This window comes from Engraulis encrasicolus, chromosome 11 (assembly GCF_034702125.1).
Source record: "Engraulis encrasicolus isolate BLACKSEA-1 chromosome 11, IST_EnEncr_1.0, whole genome shotgun sequence".
NCBI lineage: Eukaryota > Metazoa > Chordata > Actinopteri > Clupeiformes > Engraulidae > Engraulis > Engraulis encrasicolus.
The window spans coordinates 46,053,016-46,078,754 of record NC_085867.1 but is presented as its reverse complement, the minus strand read 5'-3'; the positions used below and the strand labels follow the sequence as shown (position 1 = coordinate 46,078,754).

Genomic DNA, 25,739 nt, shown 5'->3' with positions numbered 1-25,739 from the left:
AATGTTTAAAAAGACTCTTGATATATTTGGCATATAGAAAGATATTTACATTTGTACATTTTAAAATTTACCTGAACATCAGGTTTACATCAGTTTTTGCGAAAATTCCTCGTATAAAAAAATGCAAAGGAATTTCAGTCCATCAAGTTGTAACACAGGAGATAATATTTTCTTTTATAAAATGCCAAAGCCTTGTACAAAAATATAATTCTAAAACACATTCATTTAAAACCTTGTTCCCTTTAATAAGAGGCATGGCTATGTGGCTATTTTAATGCCGTAAAAGGGTTTGTATGCAGTGCAAGGTGCTTGCTGGCTCTTCAGGTCCAGTGCAGTCTTGATAGCTGGTCCACAGCTTAGAGCTCCCTCCAATGGAGAGAGTGTGTATAGTTCCAGTGGCGGCAGCTTTGCCTGTGGCAGTAATCTCAGTTCTTATTACAGCTTTGGACATCACTGCTTTACTTCACCTGCTAGCTAGGACGACTCATTCTTGGGAGCGATGAGAAGAAATCTGAATAAGAAGAAAAAAGACGAGGCTAAAGTAGTTAATATGACAGTGCAGTGACAATATAAACAGTGAAAAAATGATTGGCTTTTACCAGCACAGGTTAATGTCCATTTTTTTTAATTATTCATAAACCTAATAAGAACCAAAATGTTTTTCACAGAAAAATCATCCCATGAAAAATCGCTACAATTGTGGTGATGCAAAACATTTTTGAAAGACTGTGGTGCTGTAGATGTCAATATTCTTCAAATAACTCAGATCTCTAATCAACACATTTTGTAAAAATCACACACCCTTCTGGTCTGGAAGCTGTTCTCACGACTAGAGTTGAGTGACCGGGCCTCAGAGCTGCCATCTTGAACGCTGCTGTCGTCATGGTGACCATTGGTGAGCGCCTGTGCCATGCGGCTGTGCTGGGCAGGGCTGTGGGGTGATGAGGGGGAGGGGCTTGTGACGTCCAGAGACAGGCCCTCCAGAGCAGAGACCATCTGACGAGACTCCTCCAGGAGGCGCTGTAGGCGCCGTGTTGAAGACACACCCACTTCCTGGATACGGGCTGGTGACACATTCACTTCCTGGAGACGCGCTGGTGACACGTTCACTTCCTGGAAACGCGCTGGCGAGTTGGAGTCTTGACTGAAGACCTTCACTTCACTGAGACACTAGGATAAGTCATATGAGATAAGAGTCACTTCCTGAGACCAATGCAAACATCAAAAGGTATTTAATTTCCAAAGCTGGGGTAAAAAAAAAGAGCTGAACCCTTATCAGGATGGAAGTTTCATAGACAGATACACACATACACACATACGTCTAGCATATACACACACACATACTACATGTATACATCAGGTTGGATGGTGATACACACACGTACATACAGGTACATGTACATACACTGTACAATGTTGGGTGGTGAGGAACATCATGATGGAGGATCACAGGACAAACTCAGACATATATGTTTGAAGTTAATTTAGAAAAGTAAATTCAAACATCCACGTCTAAGATGCTCAGGTGATCCTCCTTCATCTCTTGAACCAAGTCCTTCCTGTTGACATACCAGATTGTGAGGTACAGGAGCGTGGAGGTTGTACTGATTTTTTTCCTTGTTGGGGGGTAAGTGGAACAGGGACAGGAAGTGAGTGGGGAGAGAGATGTGGGGAAGGGTCGGCAAAGGACCACGGTAGGGCCATACTGATTTTTAGATGCGTCCCACGCATCTCTATAAGAGGCTTTGGTGTCCGTCCGTCCGTCCGTCCGTCCTTCCGTCCGTCCGTCCGCCCTCCCGTGATGAGTTTCTGAATTGTGATTCCCTCTTGTGATTCCCTCTTGTGTCCACAAGGTGGCAGTCGCTCAGTTTTGGCCTGGAGCTCATGCGTGCAAACCAAAACGTCTACCATAATGGTTAGCAAACCGGCTACGCAGCTGATTGATTGCATTATCTGACACAACTGCAGAAGCACAGAAGTCTGTATGCATATTCCATCCATGTGTGCCATGAAATAGGAAGGCATGAGACATTTGCAGATAGCGTTTCCTATGTACACATCTATGGCCAAGAGACCGTGCTCTTTGCCAGTGAGAAAAACATGGCGGCACTTCCTGTTGATTTTCACATGAAAGTTTTGCTTAATTTAAAGTCCCTAAGCGACTATAAATGTTGTGGCTTCCATATATTGATGTAAAAGTGCCCCACGAAGTAATGAAGCACAGCAAAGTTACTCCACATTACTATTTGACCACTCGTCTTTCTATGCTAACAGGGTAGCTAATGTAGCATTGTAAATGATCCAGGGAGAAAGGGGGAAATGTTGTGATTTCAGTCCGCCTGAGGCAACGATTTTCGTGGGGAAGATGACCTGCATCTCGGTGGCATTGAACCACGCCCCTGTGCCTTATTTGGCTCGCTCAGCACGTGCGTCCTCAGTCCAATCGCAATGCTTTATTTTCCCCAGACGTTTAATCGCATTTAAGTGAAAGTGCCATGTATACGCATCGCAAAATAACTCTTAATCTGATCTATTTAAATCGCATTTATTAAATCGGACTTAAAAACATAAAACATCATGTACACGTAGCCAATGTCTCATTGATTAGTTTATGGAACTTACGGTTTGTCTGTTACGGTCCACGAAGACAATATCCACGTGAAAACGCAAACGCCTGCAAACCACTGTTTTGACAGAAATACAGTTCACCTGTCGCCTACTCTGTTTTCTTCCCAAAGCGGCATTTAAAAGTATTCCATGAAATCCAACATCAACGTCACTTCAAATAGGTGACAGCATCATGCACACACATGAAATAACACTTCAGTGAGGGGGGGACATCACTGCTCTCATATTAAAGTGAAAAGAGAATTTCACATTTTAGTTTATTTAATGTAGGCCTATGCAAAATTGCAAATAGCCTATTCATTGAAATCTGTCCAGAAAGGGTTGTAATGTTTGCCTGTTTTTTATGTTTGTAATTATTATTTTTTTAAATAAAAAATCGTGATTAAAAAAATAAATAAATAACAAAAATAGAGATTTTATGTTAAAAAAAATGTGATATGGGATGGACCGATGGCCCCCCTAGCTAAATTCGCCTTAGGTCCCCACATTAGAGTTCTCAACGGGTCGGGTCAGCCCGACAAACCCGACGGGCCCTTTGGGTTCGGGCCGGGTTCGGGTCGAAAATATAAGCATATGGCTCGGGTCGGTTCGGTCCGCGGGCTCAATCTTTTCCGCCCAGTGAAAAAAAAAACAGTTCTGCTGTTTACCGTGAATCATGGCGAATTTCCCCTTGATGGGTCAGTAAAGCTAGACCTATCTATCTAAATATATGTAGGCCTGCGTAACGAAGGTCTGGCAGGCTGCTGCATGCAACCTTGCGCGCAGTGCTTAATTTGTAAATCACAAGGTACCAGAACGCAAAACAAACATCACATCACAGCGATGATGAGTTGGAAAGAGGTCCCGGAACGCACAGAAAAACTACATTGGCTACAATTACGCAAACTAATAAAAACGGGAAAAAAGTTCTTAGATGTCAGCTCATGGAACCATACTTTTGTTTCTTAATACAAGGGACGGTTGGCAATCCAATGAATATTTTAAACAACAGCCATAGGCCTAGAATAGGAAATGCTGTAATGACAACAACCATTATTTTTAGTTTGATCGCTAACTTTATTGCTTAGTAGTCTCAGCAAATGCAGTGCATGGAAATTATGTTTTCCCCATGAGGTGAAACGAAACCGAAGCGGTCTTCTAGGACAGTGGCTTTCCAATTAGGTTATCCTATATGTAGGCCTGCGTAACGAAGGTCTGGCAGGCTGCTGCATGCAACCTTGCGCGCAGTGCTTAATTTGTAAATCACAAGGTACCAGAACGCAAAACAAACATCACATCACAGCGATGATGAGTTGGAAAGAGGTCCCGGAACGCACAGAAAAACTACATTGGCTACAATTACGCAAACTAATAAAAACGGGAAAAAAGTTCTTAGATGTCAGCTCATGGAACCATACTTTTGTTTCTTAATACAAGGGACGGTTGGCAATCCAATGACTATTTTAAACAACAGCCATAGGCCTAGCATATTAAATGCTGTAATGACAACAACCAATATTTTTAGTTTGATCGCTAACTTTATTGCTTAGTAGTCTCAGCAAATGCAGTGCATGGAAATTATGTTTTCCCCATGAGGTGAAACGAAACCGAAGCGGTCTTCTAGGACAGTGGCTTTCCAATTAGGTTATCCTTTCCACGTATTCACACAACGTTGGCATATGCGTATTAAACGTTAAATCCACGCTTTGTTGGCGACTTTGTTGCATATAATTTGGCTAATCCGCATGTGCTGTTGCGATATGCCACTTCACTATTTAAATGGCTCGTGCACCGATGGTAAGCGAGCGGCAGCGAAGGTGCCGGTAGACTTGGCTTTTCACACTGACTGTCTGCTCGCGCTGCGGTCTGGTTGAAAATCCCCTCAGCAAATGTTTTATTTGGAGCGTGTAGGCCCTGTTTGAATGAAATATCACCTTGTCTTTGCTGTTTTCGTGCTTAAATTGACTTGTAAGCAACTGTCGGGTCTTGGAAGGAAACACGCGCGCACACATGCGGAGCGCTCGCCAGCCGAGGAAGATCTCATCCTCTCACCTAGGCTATCTGTCTTTTTTGCTACATGGCTGATCAATGCACCAACCGTAGCCCAGGTGCCACTAGAAATTAGTATGTCCAAAACCTTGTGTGCCGACCAAAATTTTATGAAACTTTTAAACAATGTTTGTCACAGCCAAGCTTTCCATCTCATCCACGCATATGAACAAACAAGGAGGGAGGGGCAACTTCACGTAGCCTACATTTAATCAGATACACGGGGTAGAAATGTAGTAAGCGTATTTAGAAGTCAAAACAAAAGGTGGATAGATTGTTGTTGCCGTGAAGCATGAGGCGGTTATTGAAATCGCGCTGTGGATGATTCTGCTTAAATAGCAAGAACGTAAGTTTCCCTAGGCTATTTCATATTAGGCCTATGTTTCTATTGTGGAAAATATCTTTTCACTAGGTTTTTTAGTGGGTTATGCAATTTACTGCACATAAGTGCCCTTAAAGACCCACCACAACCCGTCATTCTCCATAGGATAACGTGGGGAAACTCGACCCCCGACTTCGGGCCTCGGGCGGGTTCGGTTAGATAATTCTAGTGATGTGTCGGGTAACATCGGGCTCGGGCTTTAAAAGCCACGGGCCGGGTAGGGTCGGGTTGACATTTTCAGGCCCGTTGAGAACTCTACCCCACATTGCTAAATGTAGTGTAAGGGATTATTTTGAAAAGACAGTAACATGTAATCAGCAATGCATTACAGTTTTTCAGTAAATTGCCCAACACTGTTGAAATCCTATGGTACTTTTTCAAATCCAGGCTTATACAGTACATGGTAGGCTTATTGATAAATTGCCTTGACAGGTTATGAGGAGGCCAAGGGGGCGTTTGGGCAAAAAAGGTTCAGAACGGGCATAGACGGACGCATCTGTTGTCCGCCTGTCGGACTTGTTTTTTTACGGGTAGGAAATATACTCACGTGATCAGCAGACGTTGGTGACGAATGGTAGATGGTCCTGGAGTGGCCTATAGGGCTGATGGCTGTCCAGAAGACAGGGCTGCCCGGCCGGGGAGAACTCACCTCCTCTGCTTGGCTGAAGGGGAAGAGACAAGGTCAAGATCATGGTCAAGGTCAAGGTCAAATACAGGACCAGTAAAGGCATAAAGGAGAAATTTAGTGTAACATAGACTATGGGCGTATTTGGCCACTGTTTCCATGTTTAGTCTGTACAGTCTAGCAGCTATTTTAGAGGTTTGGCCACATTTTGTCTGGAACGTCCTGTACCTATTTTAGTGTCTTTGTTTTTGTCATGTTTAGTATGTTCGTGAGGTAAGTAAGAAGTAAACTTGTGCCTAAACTTGTGCCTGTCTGCTACTCTTACCAGGTATCCTGGTTGTCCTCCTGCGCCTCACGCTGCTGACTCTGACCCCTGACCTCCGCCATCTGCACTGAGTACTCGCCATCAGAGTCTGAGTCTGAGCCAAGCTCCAACAACACCGCCACCTTCACCCCCTTCTTCTCCTCACCCATCACCTTCACCTCCTTCTTCTCCTCATTCATCCCCTGCGGTTGGTTCTCCTCCTGGTGTTCTGCCTTGTCCTCCTGCTCTTTCTTATTAAACACCACTAGAACATCCATTTCACCCTCCTCCCCCAGCATCAGCGCCACCTCTATCTCCCCTTCCTCACTTGAATCATCTCGCTGCTCCTTCTCCACCACCCGCTCCTCATCCTCCTGCACCTCCTTCTCTATCACCTCCTCCTCCGCCTCCACAGTCATCTCCAACTCCCCCTGCTCACCATACTCCTCTTGCTTCTCCTCCTCTTCTAGCACCACAAGTGCCATCTCCATTTCCCCTTCCTCCTGTGTCTCTACAAACTCCTCCTCCTCCTCACTCAATCCCCTTTCTTGGTCCTCCTCCTCCACCTCCCTCTCCCACTTCTGCAATGCCATTTCCATCTCCCCCTCCTCACTCGACTCCTCTTCCTCCTCCTCCTCCTCCTCCTCCTCTACCACCTCCTCCTGCTCCTCACTCAATCCTCCTTGTTGGTCCTCCTCCTTCAACTCTATCTCCTCCTCTTGCTTCTCCTCCTCTTCCTTCTCCTCTAGCACCACAAGTGTCATCTCCATTTCCCCTTCCTCCTTCTCCTCAACAAACTCCTCCTCCTCCTCCTCACTCAATCCCCCTTGTTGGTCCTCCTCCTTCACCGCTACCTCCTCCTTCTCCAGCTCCCCCTCCCACTCCCAATCATCCAGTGCCATCTCCATCTCTCCCTCCTCACTCGACTCCTCTTCCTCCTCCTCCTCACTCAATCCCCCTTGTTGGTCCTCCTCCTTCACCTCCTCCTCCCACTCAACCAGTGCCATCTCCATCTCCCCCTCCTCACTCGACTCCTCTTGCTGCTGCTTCACTGCCTCCTCAAACCTTTTGTCCTCCTCCTGTACTGCCATCCTCATCTCCTCGTACTGCTCCTCCTCGACTTCTTGCTGGTCCTCCTCCTCCTTCTCCTCCTTACTCGACTCCTCTTGCTGCTGCTTCATTGCCTCCACCAACCTTTTGTCCTCCTCCTCCTGTACTGCCATCCTCATCTCCTCGTACTGCTCCTCCTCGGCTTCTTCCTGCTCCTTGCCCTCCTGCTCCTCGACCTCCCTCCCCTCTTGTTGTTGTTTCTCTACCTCTTTCACCTCCTGCTTCTCCCGCTGCTGATGTTTAGGCTTGGGCTGTTTGACCGATGAAGCAGGACTCTCACCAATCAACGAACTGTTTGTAGGAACACTGGGGGAGGACCTTCTCACAGGTTCAAAGGGGGACATCTGTCCTGTCGCAGTCTGAGTCTCGGTCTTCTCAGAGCTTCTGCTTGTTGTAGGCTGCCCATGGGTAAAGGCAGGACTAGGAGTTGAGGTGTCTGGTAGTTGGCTTTTGGTGATTCCAGTGATTGTCTCGGCAGGTGCAACTACTGGAGGAGCTGCACGGGGACTGGGCTTGGACTGGTCCACTGATGCCGGATCACTGAAGAAGGAACTGTCCATAGAGACACTTGGAGGATGCCCTCTTACAGTGTCTTGGGGTGGCACATGTACTATGTCAGGCTGGGTATCCGTGTTCCCCTTTCCTCTTGGCAGCATCTTCTCAGATCTTTTCCTGGCTAGGGGCTGCCCATAGGAAGGGGCAGGACTAGCAGTAGAGGTGGCTGGCAGTTTGCTTTTAGTTATTTCAGTGATGGTCTGGGCTGGTAACACTTCTGGAGCTGTAAAGTGTTTGGGCCTCGACTGGTCCATTGGTGCTGGATCAATGATAGAGGAACTGTTCATAGGAACACTTGGGGAACGATCCCTTGCATTTTCCTGGGGTGACACATCCTCGCTGCTGCCTGAGGGCTGTCTATAGGCAAAGACGGGATTAGCAGTAGAGGTGGCTGACAGTTGGCTTTTGCTGATGGGCTCGGCTGACACTTGGCAACTGGGCTTGGACTGGTCCACTGACCCAGGATCTTTGACCAAGGAACTATTCACCAGAACACTTGGGGAACAGTTTCCTAAAATGTCCTGGGGGGACACGTGTTCCATATCAGGCCGGGTGTCTGGAGTCACCTTTGCCCCACTTGGCTGCATTTTCTTATCCTCGCTGCTGGCTGGGGCCTGTCCATTGGTAAAGACAAGACTAGCAGTTGAGGTGTCTGGCAGTTGGCTTTTGCTGATTCCAGAGATGGTCTCTGCTGGTACAAGTGCTGGAGGTTCCACAGGCTCAATGGACCTGGACTGGTCCAATGATGAAGGATCACTGATGAAGGAACTGTTCACAGGAATACTTGGGTAACGCCCTCTTAAATTTTCCTGTGGTGGCACATGTTCCACATCAGGCTGGGGCACCGTGTTCCCCTTTCCTCTTGGCAGTGACTTCTCAGATCTTTTGCTGGCTAGGGGCTGCTCATAGGTAGGGGCAGGGATAGCAGTAGAGGTCGCTGGCAGTTTGCTTTTAGTTATTTCAGTAGTGCTCTGGCCTGGTAACATTTCTGAAGTTGAAAGGTGTTTGGGCCTGGATTGGTCCACTGGATCACTGATCAAGGAAATGTTCACAGGAGCACTTGGAAAAGGCCCTCTTACACTTTTCTGTGGTGGCATGTGTCCCATGTCAGGCTGGGTCACTGGATTCACCTTTGTCCTTGGCTGCATTGTCTCATCCTTGCTGCTGGCTGGGGCCTGTCCGTTGGTAAAGACAGGACTAGCACTTGAGGTGTCTGGTAGTTGGCTTTTGCTGATTGCAGAGATGGTCTCTGCTGGTACAACTGCTGGAGGTTCCACAGGCTCACTGGACCCGGACTGGTCCACTGATGAAGGATCACTGATCAAGGAACTATCCACAGGAACACTTGGGGAACACCCTCTTACAGTTTCATGGGGTGACACATGTCCCATATCAGGCTGGGTGTCCGTGTTCACCTTTCCTCTTAGCAGAGTCTTCTCAGATCTTTTCCTGGCTAGGGGCTGTCCATAGGTAGGGGCTGGAATAGCAGTAGAGGAGGCTGGCAGTTTGCGTTCCGCGATTCCAGCAGTGGTCTCGGCTGGTAACACTTCTGGAGCTGCACGGTGACTGGGCTTGGACTGGTCCACTGAAGCAGGATCACTGATGAAGGAACTGTTCACAGGAATACTTGGGGAACACCTGCTTACATTTTCCTGTGGTGACGCATGTCCCATATCAGACTGGATATCTGTGTTCCCCTTTCCTCTTGGCAGCATCTTCTCAGATCTTCTGCTGTCTAGGGGCTGCCCATAGGAAGGGGCAGGACTAGCAGTAGAGGTGGCTGGCAGTTTGCTTTTAGTTATTTCAGTGATGGTCTTGGCTGGTAACACCTCTGGAGCTGTAAGGTGTTTGGGACCGGAGTGGTCCACTGGTGCTGGATCACTGATCAAGGAACTGTTCACAGGAATTCCATTTTCCTGTGGTGGCACATGTCCCACACTGGGCTGGGTCACTGGATTCACCTCTGTCCCTATTGGGTGTATATTCTCATCATCACTGCTGCCTGGGGGCTCTTTGGGATTCCAGTGGTGGTCTGCCTTGGGGACACTTCTGGGGCTGTGAGGCAACTGGGCCTGAACATGTTCCATATCAGGCTGGGTCTCTGGATTCACCTTTGTCCGTCTTGGCTGCATTTTCTCATCTTTGCTGCTGGCTGGGGCCTGTCCATTGGTAAAGACAAGACTAGCAGTTGAGGTGTCTGGCAGTTGGCTTCTGCTGATTCCAGAGAAGGTCTCTGCTGGTACAACTAGTGGAGGTTCCACAGGCTCACTGGACCTGGACTGGTCCACTGATGAAGAATCACTGATCAAGGAACTATTCACAGGGAAACTTCGGGAATGCCTGTTTGAAGTTTCTTTTGGTGAAATACGTATCATGTCAGACAGGGCATCTGTGTTCACCTTTCCTCTTAACAGTGTCTTCTCAGATATTTTGCTGTCTGGGGGCTGTGCAGGCATAGGGGCAGGAATAACAGTAGAGGTCGCTGGCAGTTTGCTTTCCGTGAATCCAGCTGTGATCTGGGCTGGTAACACTTCAGGAGCTGTAAAGTGTGTCGGCCTGGACTGGTCCATTGGTGCCGGGTCACTGATCAAGGATTCGTCCACAGGGGCACTTGGGGAATGCCTTCTTACATTTTCCTGGGGGGACACATGTCCCATATCAGGCTGTGTCTCTGGATTCACTTTTGCCCTTCTTCGCTGCATATTCTCGTCCTCGCTGCTGCCTGGGGTCTGCACGTGGGCAAAGGCAGGGCTGGCAGTAGAGCTGGCTGGCAGTTGGCTTTTGGTGATTCTAGTGATTGTCTCAGCTGGTGCAACAACTGCTGGTGGAGCTGCACGGCGACTGGGCCTTGTCTTTTCCTGAAGGGCCACATGTCCCATTTCAGGCTTTTGGCTTTTGGTGATTCCAGTGGTGGTCTGGGTCTTGGGTGGTTCAGCTTCTGGAGCCATCACAGCCTCATGGGTCGAGCAACCTCCTACAGCCTCACTGGAACTGGGACTGCTTACAGTCTCACTGGAGGTAGGAATGCTCATAGATTCATTGGCATCTGGACTGCTTACAGCCTCGCTGGAGGACATCGCCCTTTCCTGACAGCAACCTGCTGAAGTACCATTTACAGTTGCCTGTGAGGAGGCTGGGCTCTCTCCTGGCTGTGAGACCTTCTCAGGTCTCGTGGTCTCAGGTCTCTCCCGAATAAAAGGCAGCAATGGAACAGCTGTGTAAGGCTGGTTACTTCCAGAGATGGCGGTCTGGGCTGGCAACAATTCTGGTGCTGTAAGGTGTTTGGGACTGGACTGGTCCACTGATGCAGGATCACTGATCAAGGAGTTGTCCACAGGGACACTTGGGCACTGATCAGGTTGGGTGTCTGGATTAACTTTAGCACCTTTTGGCTGAATTTTTACGTCCTCGCTGCTGACTGGGGACTGCACATGGGTAGAGGCAGGGCTGGCAGTAGAGGTGGCTGCCAGTTGGCTTTTGGTGATTCCAGTTGTGGTCTCAGCTGGTACAACTGCCGAAAGTTCCCCAGGCTCACTTGTTAATGGTCCAGGTTCACTGTTCGACCTAACCCAGCTGAACAATCTGATCAAGGAGCTACTCAGAGGGACACTTGGGGGATGCCCTGTTACCGTTTCTCTTTGTTGTGAATTCTCATCATCACTGCTGTCTGAGGGGTTAACATCAGTGATGGCAGGGCCTGCAATGGCGGTAGCGGACAGGGAGGTGGCTGGCAGTTGGTTATTGGTGATATCAGCTTGTACAACTGCTGGAGCTCCTGGCACACTGGTCAATGGTCCTGGCTCACTGGTTGGCCAGTGTTGGTCAAACAACCTGAGCAAGGAACTATTCACAGGGACACTAGGAGGATGTCCTCTAACAGTTTCTTGGGGGGACACACGTTCCATATCAGGCTGAATGTCTGGATTAACATGTGGCCCTCTTTGCAGTGTATTCTCATCATCACTGCTGTCTAGGGGGCTTCCATTAGTAATGGCAGGGCCTGCAATGGCGGTAGCGGACACTGGCTGGATCTTTATATTAGGCTGACTAACTAAGGTAACAGCTCCAGAGATGGTCTGCCCTGGACTGGCAATAGAGGTGGCTGGTAGCAGGTTATTGGTGATTCCAGTTGTGGGCTCGGCTGGTACAACTGCTGGAAGTTCCCCTGTCTCACTGGTCAAAAGTCCTGGCTCACTGGTCGACCAGTATTGGTCAAACAACCTGATCAAGGAACTATTCAGAGGGACACTTGGAGGATGTCCTCTTACAGTTTCTTGGGGTGACACATGTTCCATATCAGGCTGGGTCTCTGGGTTCACCTTTGCCTCTCTTGGTTGAATATTCTTGTCCTTGTTGCTGTCTGGTATGTGCCCGCTGGTAATTGCAGGGCCAGCGGTGGAGGTAGCTGCCATTGGCTGGATTGTTATATTAGGCTTGAAAATGAAGGTAACGGGTCCTGGGTGGTTCATGGTGGGAGTCTCAGCTGGGGCAACTGATGGAGCTGTCAAGTCACTACGCATGGACTGGTCCTCTGGTGAAGCTGAAATTTCAGTCATCGAGGAACTGTTCAAAGGTACATGGAGGGAGGACCTTCTCACAGCTTCAGAGGGGGACACAAGTCCTATCTCTGCCTCTGTCTCTGTGATTTGTCCACTTAGCTGTGTCTCAACATCATTGCTGGCTGGCGTCTGGTCAAGGGAAAAAGTAGGGGTGATTGCTTCTGAATGGCTTGTGGTGGTAGAATAACAGTCTGTGCTAACAGCTCCAGACTGGCTGATTCCAGCAGTGGCCTGTGCTGTTGTAGCTGAGTAGTGTATGGGCATGGTGTGGTCCACACATACAGGTACAGATTCTCTGCTGGAGGACCGGATCATGGCTTCTCTAGAGGGCGTCCCTCCCTCCGTCCTTGATAGCTCCAGTTTCCCCTCCAACACCAAGGAGGGAACCTGGGGCATGTCAAACTTGATCTCCAAGCACAATCGTCCCTTCTCAGACTGGGTGTAAGGGCACAGCTGTTCCATCGCAGAATTTGTTGGTCTGTCACCAGTCACAAGTGGCAGGATGGAACTAGACGGGCTAACTGAGCTATTAGCTGCAGATTGGCTAATTCCAGTGGTGTTGTCATCTGGGATCATGTCTGGAGCAGTTAAGTGTCTTGACATGAACTGGTCCACTGGTACATCCACAGGCTCACTTGTCGAGGAACCTCCTACAGTCTCACTAGAGGAGAAACCACTGGAGGTAGGACTGCTCATAGTTTCACTAAAGGACCTTGCACCTTCATCTTCAGCGCATTCCAGTTGGCGTTTGGTAATTCCAGTGATGGCCTGGGTCTCAGCTGGTATAACTGCAGGAGCTAAGACAGTCTCACTTGAGTTGGGACTGCTTGTGGGTTCACTAAAGGTAGGACTGCTTACTGGCTCACGTAAGGACCTCCCTTCATCTTGAGTGTGTTCCACTGGCAGTTGGCTGTTGGTGATTCCAGTGTTGACCTGGGTCTGGACTGTTACAACTGCAAGAGCTACCACAGCCTCATTGTAGGTAGGATTGCTTATAGTTTCACTGGAGGACCTTGCACCTTCCTCTTCAGAGCGTTCCACTGTCGTTTGTCTTTTGGAGATTCCAGTGGTGGTCTTGGTTGGTACAACTGTTGGATCTACCACAGCCTCACTAGTCAAGCAACTTCCTACAGGCTCATTGGAAGTAGAAGTGCTTATTGGGTCACTGGAGTTGAGACTGCTCATAGGTTCACTGGAGTTGGGACTGCCCATAGGTTCACTGGAGTTGGAACTGCTTAGAGCCTCACTGGAGGACCTTGCTCCTTCCTGACAGTGACCTGCTGAAGTACCATTTACAATTGCCTTTGCGGAGGCAGAAGGTTCATTGGAGTTGGGACTGCTTACAGGTTCATTGAAAGACCTTTCTCCATCTTGCGTGTGTTCCACTGAAGTATCTTTTACAGGTGCCTGTGTGGATGCCGGGGTGACACCATGCTGTGGGACCATTTCAGGTCTCTCCTTCTCCTCAACATTGTTCACCTGTCCCATCTCCACCTGTTCCATCTCCACCCGTGCACTATTGCTCACCTGTCCCGCAGTAGAGTGCTCGTCTATGGAAGGCAGCAATGGAACCACTATGCAAGGCTGAGTAAGTCCAGAGGTGGACTGGGATGGGAAGACTTCTGGATCACTGACCAAGGAACGCCTTCGCACAGTTTCCTGGGAGGACACGTACCGTAGCATATCAGATAAGCTCTCTTGGTTCACCTGTATGTTGTCATCATCATGTCTCTCCTTCTCCTCAACAATGTTCACCTGTCCCCTCTCCACCTGGGCACCGCTATTAACCTGTCCCGTAGTAGAGTGCTCATGTATGGAAGGCAGCAATGGAACCGCTATGCAAGGCTGGCTAAGTCCAGAGGTGGACTGGGATGGGAAGACTTCTGGATCACTGACCAAGGAACGCCTTCGCACAGTTTCCTGGGAGGATACATGTGCTAGTATATCGGATTGGATCTCTGAGTTCCCCTTTGGCCCTATTGGATGCATGTTGTCATCATCACTGCCTTCAGTGTCACTACTCAGGGAACCATTCACAGTTTCTCGGGAGGACATGTGTCCTAAATCCGATCGAGTCTCAGGGTTCAAAGTTGGCCCTCTTGGCTGCATATTCTCATTATCACTGCCTTCAATGTCACTGATGGAAGAACCACTCACAGACTCTCGGGGGTACAAATGCTCCATCTCAGATTTGGTCACTGGGTTCACCTTTGTCCCAAGGGAACGCCTTCGCGCACTTTCGTGGGAGGATACGTGTCCTACATCAGATTGAGTCTCAGGGTTCACAGTTGGCCCTCTTGGCTGTATGCTCTCATCACCAATGCCTTCAGTGTCACTATTCAAGGACCCAGTAACAGAATAATGCATGAAAGGGTGGCTACTTCCAGTGGTGGTCTGTGCTGGGGATACTTCAAGATCACTGATCAAGGAACTGTTCACAGGAAGACTTGAGAAATGTCCTCTTACAATTTCTCGGGGGGACAAGTGTCCCATCTCAGGCTGGGTCTCTGGACTCACCGTTGGACCTCTTGTCTGTATGTTGTCATCCTCACTGCCGTCAGTGTCACTACTCGATGAACCGCTCACAGACTCTCTGGGGTACAAATGTTCCATCTCAGATTTCTTCTCTGGGCTCACCTTATCCCCTAGGGAGCACCTTCGCATAGTTTCTTGAGAGGACACGTGTCCAACATCAGATTTGTTCTCTAGGTTCACCGTTGGCGCCATTGGCTGCATAGTCCATTCACTCACAGGATAACGAGTGCAAGTCCGGATACTTCCAGTGGTGGTCTGTGCTGAGAATATTTCTAGATCACTGATCAAGGAACTGTTCACAGGAAGAGTTGAGAAATGCCCCATTACAGTTTCTAGGGAGGACACGTGTCCCAAATGAGATTGGGTCCCTGGGTTCACCATTGGCCCTATTGGCTGTATGTAGTCATCATCACTGCTTTCAGTCTCATTGCTTGAGGAATCACTGACAGGATAAGTGGTGCAAGCCTGGATACCTCCGGTGATGGTTTGTTCTGGGAACACTTCTTGGTCACTGATCATTAAGGAACTGACCACAGTGTTCACAATGTCTCGGGGGGGCACATGTTCCATCTCAGATTGGGTCTCAAGGTTCAGCTTTACCCATCTCGGCTGATCATCACCACTGCCTTCAGTCTCACAACTCGTTACGGTGTCTTGGGGATACAGAGGTCCCATTTCAGATTGGGTCCTTGGGTTCACCTTAGCCCCTATTGGCTGTACGTTCTCATCATCACTGCCGCTACTCAAGGAACCACTGGCTGTTTCTAGGTGGTAAACATGTTTCATATCAGATTGGGTCCCTGGAATCACTTTTGCCCCTCTGGGCTGTATATTCTCATCATCACTACCATCAGTGTCACTACTCGATGAACCACCCACAGGATAAGTGGGGAAAGGCTGGCTACTTCTAGTGGCGCTATGGGCTGGGAATACTTCTGGAACACTACAGAAATGCCCTCGTACAGTGTTTCGGGGGTTCACATGTTCCATCTCAGATTGGATCTCAATGTTCAGCTTTGTTCCTCTTGGCAGCATATTCTCATCATCACTACCGTCAGCGTCACTACTCGAAGAACCACTCACAGGATAACTAGTGGCCCTCCAGTCTGTAGAGGCGTCAAGTCTAGAGCGGGCCACTGCTAAAGCTACAAGGTCACTGCTGAAGAAACTATTCACCGTGTCAATAGGGGACAATGCCCCACTCTCAACTGGAGCGTTAGTGAAGTACATCTGTGAGGGGGACCGGCTGTGTCTAAACAGTAGGCCCATCTCATATCTCTCCCTGTCGTCTGCTATATCTTCTTCTTCTTCCTTCCACTGCACAACTCTTGATCTCCTTGCTGTATACTCCTCAGCTGTGGCTCCCCCTCCTGGCCACTGTTCGTCATCTCTCCGCTGCTCTACAGTCGCTGTGGCCCAGTGCAAATGATCACTTCCTGCCCCGGTTCCTGTCTGGGTCTGTCTGTCTTGCCCTGACCTCCGTGTGTTGCTGTCTACTGCTGAGGTGCCTAGACCACTGCAACAACAACAACATATGCACATGCTGTTTATTGGTCTTATGGACACTATATTATAAATGCACTCCCTTGTATAGTATGCACTCCCTACTGCACTGTATAGCTGTGGTGCAAGGCATATAACCCCAATAGCCTGTATCTAAATAACCACAATAGCCTGTATCTAAATAACCGTAAGTTGCTTTGGAAAGAAGCGTCAGCTAAGTGTAATGTAATGCGAGTATATTACACCCAAGGGAAATAAAATATGAGGTTACATTCCTCATTAAAGAACAACATAATTAATTGTGCCTAATAAACACCTTACTCCTAGCCGTTACGCTCATTAAAATCATACTTCATTTCATCAAAATCCTACAAAGGAAGTGCCGTGGCCTCATACAGGAAGCAGCTGATGGTGATTACCTGTCTCGTGACCTTTGACCCCTGCGTTGGCTCTCGGCCAGGTGTGCCCTCTCGTACCCCCTCAGGGTCTCCTCGCTCCTCTCCAGGTTCAGCGTCAGCAGCTGCAGGTCATTATGCTGACTGTCACACACCTGGGAAGGGAATGGAGGAGACTGGGTATGAGACTGTGGGTGCATTCCAATATGCAACCTTGCGTCCTCCACTTGTACTTGTGGCCTCACCCCGCCTCCGTGGAAAAAAAACAGTAAAGTTTCCCAGCTCTCAGCCTAGCCACAACAACTTTTGGTAGACTGTTTTTCATTCACCATCCAGTTTGCAAAATAAGCAAATGACTTTACAATTGAGCTTTTGCAAGATATTGAAATATATAATGCTGTTGTCTGTGATGTCATCATGCCGTATTACTTCCTGGTATGAGGCCACAAGCACAGGTGAAGGACGCAAGGTTGCATATTGGAACGCACCCTGTCTCACACACACCGCTAGGTAACAGAGATTCTGCCCATTGCCATTGACAGCGGTCTGTTAAAGATCTTCTTCAGAAATAACAGATGTGCAAACGTTGGAGAGCCCCAGTCAAATGAACGGTGCATTCTACAGAATCAAGACGAGCCATGTAATAAACGTAAAGGTGCACTATGGCATATTTTTAGTAGCTTATTTCCAGAACTCATGCTACCCATTCACAAACTCTTTTAAAGTCCTTATGAAGGCCAATGTTTGGCTGAAACATGTTGGCAACTTTTAACTGTTCAAATATGAACTACCGGTAGCTACATTTAATTAAAAGCTTTTTAATGAAGACGAAGAGTGTCTTGGATTTCATCTCATCTCTAAGTTACGCCTAACCAAAGAACACCTTCGCAGTACTAGACAGAACACAGAAGCCCTCTGACCTACACCTTTGTTGAATGCACCCATTCACATATGCTGTATGATAATAATTCACATATGCTGTAATGATAATAATGTTGCAACGTACCCGTCTGAGCCCGTGCAGCTCTGCCTCGGTGCGCTCCTGTTTGGACCGACACAACTGCAGCATCTCATCCTTCCAGCTCTCCTCCTCCCCTAAACACACACACACACACACACACACACACACACACACACACACACACACACACACACACACACACACACACACACACACACACACACACACACAGTCAAAAACGCACAGTTTCCTATGCACAGTGTTTGAGAAACTTTGAAAAAGTGTAAGGATGTATGTTGCGTGCGTGTGAGTGTGCTTGCGTGTGTGTTTGCGTGTGTGTGTGTGTGTTCACCTGAGATGACGAGGTCTCTCCTGAGTAGTTCTGCTTCCTGTTTGAGGCGAATAAGCTCCTCTCTCTGTGTGCTGTTCTCCAGGGTCTTCTCCTGCAGCTCCCCTGAAACGCACGTATGCACATACGTACGCACGTACACACACAAACACGCACGCACGCACGCACGCACGCACGCACGCACGCACGCACGCACGCACGCACGCACGCACGCACGCACGCACGCACGCACGCACGCACGCACGCACGCACGCACGCACGCACGCACGCACGCACGCACGCACACACACACACACACACACACACACACACACACACACACACACACACGCACACACGCACACACGCGCACACACGCACACGCACACACGCACACACATACACACACACACACACACACAAGCCTTGAGCCTTCTTCTCACAACGTCAGACAATACATCTGATTCAATGCATTCAAAACAGGTATAAGTTGCATTCGGTTCAAAACTGAACTTGTTTGGCGCATTGCAAAAAAGACTAATTAGGACATAGTACTCAAGATCACTAAGATAAAAAACAGAATGTCAAAGGTCCTCTTCATTTGGCCAAAGATTTATCGGTAATTTTATCAAAAGAAAAAAAAAGTGTTGAACATTCTGACGGAGGCAATCGAGCTGAAATGCATTACGCATCTGACCATGCAAGTCAATTGGAATCATCGCCAAATAACACCAGCCTGAATTTCGCTTTGATGTCCTAAATGGTACCTTTGAGTCGGGAGTTCTCGTGCCGGATGTCTCGATAGTTTCGCTTCAGCGTCTCCACTTCAATAAGCAGTTTACTCTCGCGGCTCTGCCACTCCGCCCTGCTGTCGTCTAGGCTACGGAGGCGGGCAGACAGGTCCTGGATGTGGACGATGGCCTCTATCACATCCTTATCCTGAGGAAAACAAGGGGTTAATGCAGATCAGTCATGAGGAACGCAACGGGTTAATTTTGGCATTTTGCTATGTTTAGCTTGAGCATAGTGCTACCTTGAGCTTACACATTCACTTGCATTCAGCTTTAGCATAGTGGTATCTCTAGTGGTATGATGCTATTTTTAGCTTTGACATAGTGATGAGATGCTACCTTTAGCATGATGCAAAGACGATGCTAAGATGCTGCCTTTAGCTTTAGTATGATCACAGTGGGTTTACATACTGTGTCCAATCTCGCCCTCCAACCCGTGCCTGCAGTTCACCTAGGGAGCGCTGTCGAGACAGCAGAGCCCATAAGGCTGGCGCTAATAACTGACAATTGTGCTCGCTGTCGGCTGAAACTTGACAATATTACTGTAAGTTCTGAGAAACCAATGTGGATTTAAATGAAATGTACATGAACCTGAGAGTTATGTCCTTCTGATTTCTTACAGCTTTGGCATTTATGAGTCAGGCTCCGCTAGCATCTTGCTAACAAAATTGCTTTACGGCCGTCGTGATCACAGCAATACAGCCGGCCGACCAATCCAAACAGCAGTGTGTGAAGCCACTTGTGATGTCATATTGACAATAAAGACGTATTTTACAAAGATCCAGCATGTTTAAACATTCAAACTAAGTGCTGTTTGAAAGGATAATTTATCCTGCCTTTGGAAAAAATGAAATGAAACGATGATACCAATTCTCTCCCAAAGCAATGGCAGCATCTGTGGTTGAGCTCCATGGGACCCCATTCATTCTAACAGCCTCTGCGCTCCTTGGCGCTCCTCTGCGCTCTCTGGCGCCACTTAGTGGACAGTACCACCCGGAAAAAGTCGCGAGATTCCTCTCTCGTATCACCCATAGATCCTCTCTGGTATGGTGCTAAGATGCTACCTTTAGAATGGTGCTGAGATGATGTAGGCCGCTACCTTTAGAATGGTGCTGTGATGATGCTGTGCCGCTACCTTTAGAATGGTGCTGTGATGATGCTAAGACGCTACCTTTAGAATGGTGCTGTGATGATGCTAAGACGCTACCTTTAGAATAGCGCTGTGATGATGCTAAGACGCTACCTTTAGCTGTAGTATGATGCTAAGATGCTACCTTTAGAATGGTGCTGTGATGATGCTAAGATGCTACCTATAGAATGGTGCAGTGATGATGCTAAGATGCTACCTTTAGCTTCAGCATGGTGCTAAGCTCCTCCTCTCTGGCCTGCAGCTGCCCCACCTGGCTGGACAGCATGGTTACCGTGGAATCCAGCGCCTGGATACGCTCCTGCCACCAGGGAAAGAGATCATCACAAACATTGCATACACTGAAATGGATAGGTTTTTTTTTATAATCTGAATAGATGTAATCTGCTTTTGTGATCTCAGGGTAATGTTTGATATGTTGGAATAGCCACTGCTGCATACAGGTAGCAGGTTGACGACCTTTGCGCCAAAACACAAAGAACACAAGGGCTGTCATGGCGCTGTGTGTATTAGTTCCTGCAGCTGTATCTGTGTGGGACTCATAAAAACTAGGATACTTCGTCCGGACGTGCCTACGTCACTAGTGATGCGCGTCCTCGTTGCCGAACTGCAGTGGGCACTGCGCTGGGACTCACTAGTTTCAAACAAGCGATTAAGGGTTAGGTTTAGGGTTAAGGTTAGGTTTAGGTTTAGGGTTAAGGTTAGGTTTAGGGTTAAGATTAGGGACGGTAATGGAGGGTTGTAATGGCGACGAATCAAACGTCGTCGGCAACAAGGACACGCATCGCTATTGTGACGTAGGCACGCAATACCGCCTCTGGACGAAACAACCTAGAATTTGTTTGTCCCATAGCTGTGTAGTTCTGAACTTAGTAAGTATATACTACAATAGTTCACATTATACATAATATACAGAATATAGTACACACTAGTATACATTGTACCTCTTGTTGGTTCTGCATAAGGGTGTCATGGCGTTGTGTGTGCATCAGTTCCTGAAGCTGTGTCTGAGCAGCTCTGAGTTCTCGCTGGCTGCTCTTCTCCTGCTCCTCAGAGGCCTTCGCTCGCCGCCCCACCGCACGCAACGCCTCATCCTGCTGCACCAGCTCCTCTACACACACACACACACACACACACACACACACACACACACACACACACACACACACACACACACACACACACACACACAGAGACAAACACAAAGACACAGACACAGACATACACACACAATCAACCTCAGTATGACTACTTCTATGACTACACTATGACTACTATCCTTCTGTAACATCGTTGTTTAAGTTTACACTTTTCAAGTTCCATCTGAAATTGAGTGGCAAGAAGCAGCGCATTTCACATGAAGCTCGATTGTTTTCATTTAGCGGTTCACTGTTGCTATGCTGCTGGTTACACAGCCCTCCTCACATGACTAAACGTGAAACTAAACGTTAGCAATGTAGCTTACCAAATAGCTAGTTTCCTGGAGCAAGGCAGCTAGAGCTTTAGCAAGACAAGTTGTCTCATCAGGTATTTTGTCCAACATTAAAAAAATCTACGAAACACGTTATATCCTAAAGATATTGCAAACTATTACACTTCTGTATGCCGTTGGTATGCAAACAGCCATAGAGTGAAATGAAAATCAGCCATAATGGAATAGCGCCCCCTAGCTGCCTCACCCTGTAGGCGCGCGCATTTCTCCTCCAGCTGCAGCGTGCGCTGGCGGTCCTGTTGCCAGGCAAGGAGCTGGGCGTGGTGGGCGGCGGCCATCTTGTTCAGCTCGTCATCGCGCTCGCGCAGCTCGGCCATCAGCAGCTGCAGTTCCCGCCGCCGCCTCTGGGGGCCGCTGTTCTCCACCTCATCAGAGGACATCTAAGTACAGCGCAGGGACACACAGGTGTACTTTTTACATACAGTTACATCTTGCTGTAAAACAAAAAACTTTGAAATGAAGTGGTGCAAAGTATTCATGCAGCGAATGGGTGAAAGCATAAACTCAATAAACCGTGTCCATCCGTCATTCTCACAAGGACGCTTTCACACACAGACACAAACACAAACAGACACACACAAGATACAAGATAAGTCACAAGATATTTATTTGTCATGTGTATATATATGAAACATATATACACAATGAAAAGCTTCCCTGCTCTGAGAGTCCCGAAAAATGTTAAAAAAAGAAAGTAAAAAAGGCAAAAATAAAAGTAGGGAAAAAATATATACAGTCAATCCGGAAAGTATTCACAGCGCTTCACTTTTTCACATTTTATTATCTTACAGCCTTATTCCAAATGCTACAAATGAATCTCTGCTGTCAATATTCTACACAAATTATTCCATTATGACCATGTGAAAAACAAGTTGTCTTGACAGTTGTGAAAATGTATAAAAATAAAAAACAAAGAAATCACTTTTACAAAAGTATTCACAGCCTTTGCTTAATACTTTGTAGAACCACCTTTGGCAGCAACTACATTCAATTTTTCATTTCGAAATGAAAAGGGATTAAAAGGGAGGTCATCGGTGTGTGTCTCAACCTTTCAGTACATTGAAATTGTACATTTTGAGTCTGCACCTGGCTAAAATAGATGGGTGTGAGTTTTGAATGAAATCCCATGGAGGGTGTAATTCAGATTTCCAATGTTGACGGCATTCATACATCGTCAAACCATGTCAGTCCCACAACCATGCTTGACTAGCCAGATGATGCACTTTTTGTGTAAAACTCACTTGTTTACCACCACACATGCTTGACGCCATCTAAAGCAAATTTGTTTATCTTGGTCTCAAGAGAGATGAACAGACCAAGGATATGGATCACTGGAACCATGTCGTGTGGTCTGATGAGACCAAGATAAACAAATTGGCTTTAGATGGTGTTAAGCATGTGTGGTGGTAAGAGATTCATTTGTAGCATTTGGAATAAGGCTGTAAGATAATAAAATGTGAAAAAAGTGAAGCGCTGTGAATACTTTCCGGATTGACTGTATTTAAGAGTTGCAAGCTGCATTTTTTTTTTAAAGCAGGTTGGAGAAAGGGGAGATGTGATGAGTGGATTCCTTCCTATGTTGATGTTTTTGAATTCAACAACCTGATACATTGAGGGAAGAAGCTGTCCCTGAGTCGGCTGGTGTGAGCACGTAAGCACCTGTATCTCCGGGCAGATGGTAGAAGAGTGATGTGTGTGTAGCTGGGGTGGTGCGGATCAGCTAAAATTCGTGTGGCCCTCCTCAGACACCGCTGATTGTTAAGATACTGGATGTTGCTAATTTCTGACTAATTATATAAATTATGTTACGTAAGCTATCACGTGGTCATGCTCAGTTGCCACTCAAAGAAAAAAAAACATTATTTTATAAATAATTTCAATATTTTGATCGTGTTTGCATGCAAAAAAATAAAGCCCAATAAATTTAAGAACTACTACCTACATCTGCAACATTTTCTTAAAATAATCTGACTAGAACTTAGAACTAGAATATAGCTTCAGAAGAACCTCTCAGTTTTAGTATGGAATGTCATATGTCAAAAAGCTCTTACCTTTGGCACCTACATGTTGAAATCCTAATGTAAAAATTGCCCAGGGGCACTACTTTGTCAGCAAAGATTTTAAATTCTATTACAGATTCTAGAATCATTGGTTGCCAAAACACTGTACATTCCAGAGATACCCAATTGTGATGTAATCTAGAATCTTTCTGTGGCACTGAATTTTACAGGAAACACAGGGTTCCTATCCTTATAAAGAAAAAAGGGGTACACTTTATGTCAGTGGTTCTTAACCTTATATGAACAAATGCCCCCTTACATCATAATGAGCCTGCCGACGGCCCCTTGACCTTATCCTAAGCCTACCAACATCAACCGTAGTATTCAAAAATAATAAAGACAATTGCCCTAGCCTGGGATGTCCCATGCTACTTTGCATAATCGTTCCGAACTACTGCCCCTCAAATTACAACTGAGCGCAACTCTCTGTACATGCAATTAAATCCCAAACCAAAAGACACACGTGTCATGAGCACAAATTTGGTGATGGGGACAACACCCCTCATTGCAACCAAATAGGATGTGGATAATATGATGTAGCCCAGCCTAAACCCACCTGGCCGTTCTGAGTGAGGGTGAGGGGTAGAGAGGTGGAGTGAGGTAGTTGGCCATGTCTCTGCTGCAGGGCCGTGGGGTGAGGTAGGTGGCCGTCATGCCTCCTCTGCTGAGGCTCACTCCTCTGCTGCCCGAGCCCCACCATGCTGTCCCTCTCCCTGGCCACCTGCTCCGATCTCACATCCTGAAGACGAGACGCCTCACGAGGGGATGGAAACTGGAAGAATAATTACAGTAGTCTGAGATTACACTACAAATGTGTGTGTGTGTGTGTGTCATGTGTGTACATGGTTTGGTTACTGTCCTGTATTATAGCGTATATAAATGGCTAATAAATACATAAATAAATAGATGAACTACCTTCTTTCTTGGAGTACTGTGCCAGGGCTCGGCAGGGAACTCTGCAGAGGAGGGAAGAACTTTCTCACCGGGGTAATGCATTGCAAATTCACACTTCATAGAAACTAATACATTGTTTACTATGCTCAGAGATGTCAAAAGTAAAAGTAAAAAAAACAAACACAGTTTCCTTTCGTTCCTTCATCTAAGTCAGTGTTTCCCAACCTTTTTGGTCTCATGTACCCCCAAAGCCTTTTTGTTGTACCTCAAGTACCCCCTAACCCATTCTCTATTTATATTCTCCTATCCCAACATGGTCATGCTCTATTAATTTCTTTTTATCACATTGTTCCAAGTACCCCCTGCAGTGTGCTTGCGTACCCCTAGTGGTACACGTACCCCTGGTTGGGAAACACTGATCAAAGTAACCAGTTAGACCTGTGTACTTGTCTTGATCAGATGACTGTGTGCTGGTTGGATCAAATTTGTTTAGATTCTTGTAAGCTTTTTAGTGTTTTTTCAGTAGCAACACAGTCTATCTACCTCGCTAGATAGAATGGAGTAAATTGTGTACTAACAACTATGTAATAGTATCATGTTCTAGAGTTGTACTTACACAAATACACAAACATATACAAATACCTTATACCCATTATTTTTTACAGTATTGTACACTAACTTAATATGCATAATTCCTTTGTGTATGTTTTGTATTTGTGTTTATGTAAACTGACAGACACCTTAATTTCCTTCGGGATTAATAAAAGCACTCTACTCTACACCATAAATTTAATGTTACTTTTGACACCATGTGATGCTCATGGAAGTGAAGCTGCAGCTTACCCCCAGACTGCAGGCAGGGTCGCCGTGGAGTGTCAGGTTGGTCCATACATCTCTCTGGGTTCATCTCAGTACACGCATCCTCTTAAATCTCTACTGCCAGGACTCGTTAACATCTTCACTCAAAACAGTAGCAGTACTGCAATCTACTGTGCATTGGATCTGCACAGAAGCAGCATCACTTCAGATGGTGATGATGAGTGACGGTAGCCTAGAACTAATGATTGATGAGAATGTCGTCTTTTCCAACTCTGCATGTCCATTCACATATCCGGATTTTGCATTTCTCTCAATGCTGCTAACCAGGCACTGCAACTTGTTGCAGCAACACAGCAAGATAATCTGGCGCAACAAGTATTAACGTTAGCTAAACTAGCTGCTATGCTACCTTTGACAACAAGCTGGCATTGCCCTCCTTCGTGCAACTACTGGTAGATTACTGTGCACCGAACTGCAGTAAAAAGTTCATGTAGTGATCTTGAGTGGGTGGATGAGTTGCATCCACCGAGCTGCCATAGCAGATATCATCTGAAATTCAGTCAACACGATACAACTTTCCATGAGAACATGTAGGAGATTTCAAATTTCTTGCTGACTGTGAG

At 47.0% G+C, this 25,739-nt stretch overlaps 1 protein-coding gene across 2 annotated transcripts; it reads right to left on the bottom strand.

The window, feature by feature from the left end:
- Window positions 1–25,673, bottom strand: ccdc62 (coiled-coil domain containing 62). Of its 2 annotated transcripts, XM_063210759.1 has the most exons (13): window positions 25,141–25,673; window positions 24,319–24,359; window positions 23,960–24,175; window positions 21,531–21,723; window positions 20,796–20,962; window positions 20,051–20,152; window positions 18,681–18,852; window positions 17,938–18,039; window positions 17,631–17,719; window positions 16,649–16,779; window positions 5,586–5,700; window positions 802–1,170; window positions 1–511 (listed from the first exon to the last, which is right to left on the bottom strand). In XM_063210759.1, exons 1-13 carry the CDS (start codon window positions 25,202–25,204, stop codon window positions 485–487), a joined length of 1,788 nt encoding a protein of 595 aa, XP_063066829.1. In that variant the 5' UTR covers window positions 25,205–25,673; the 3' UTR covers window positions 1–484. The 2 variants fall into 2 exon arrangements, with proteins under 2 accessions (XP_063066829.1, XP_063066828.1); XM_063210758.1 differs by lacking the exons at window positions 16,649–16,779; window positions 17,631–17,719; window positions 17,938–18,039; ... (5 more) ...; window positions 24,319–24,359; window positions 25,141–25,673 and adding an exon at window positions 5,989–7,448.
- Window positions 25,674–25,739: the final 66 nt, after the last annotated feature.

Bases quoted from the DNA above. Each gene is read 5' to 3' on its own strand.
- ccdc62 (XM_063210758.1), bottom strand. From the start codon at position 7,421: ATGTCCCCCTTTGAACCTGTGAGAAGGTCCTCCCCCAGTGTTCCTACA. The intron at 5,701-5,988 runs GTAAGAGTAGCA...CTTCCCCTTCAG, and splicing joins GAGGACAACCAGGATACCTG to CCAAGCAGAGGAGGTGAGTT. The intron at 1,171-5,585 runs GTGAGTATATTT...GACTTATCCTAG, and splicing joins CACCAACGTCTGCTGATCAC to TGTCTCAGTGAAGTGAAGGT.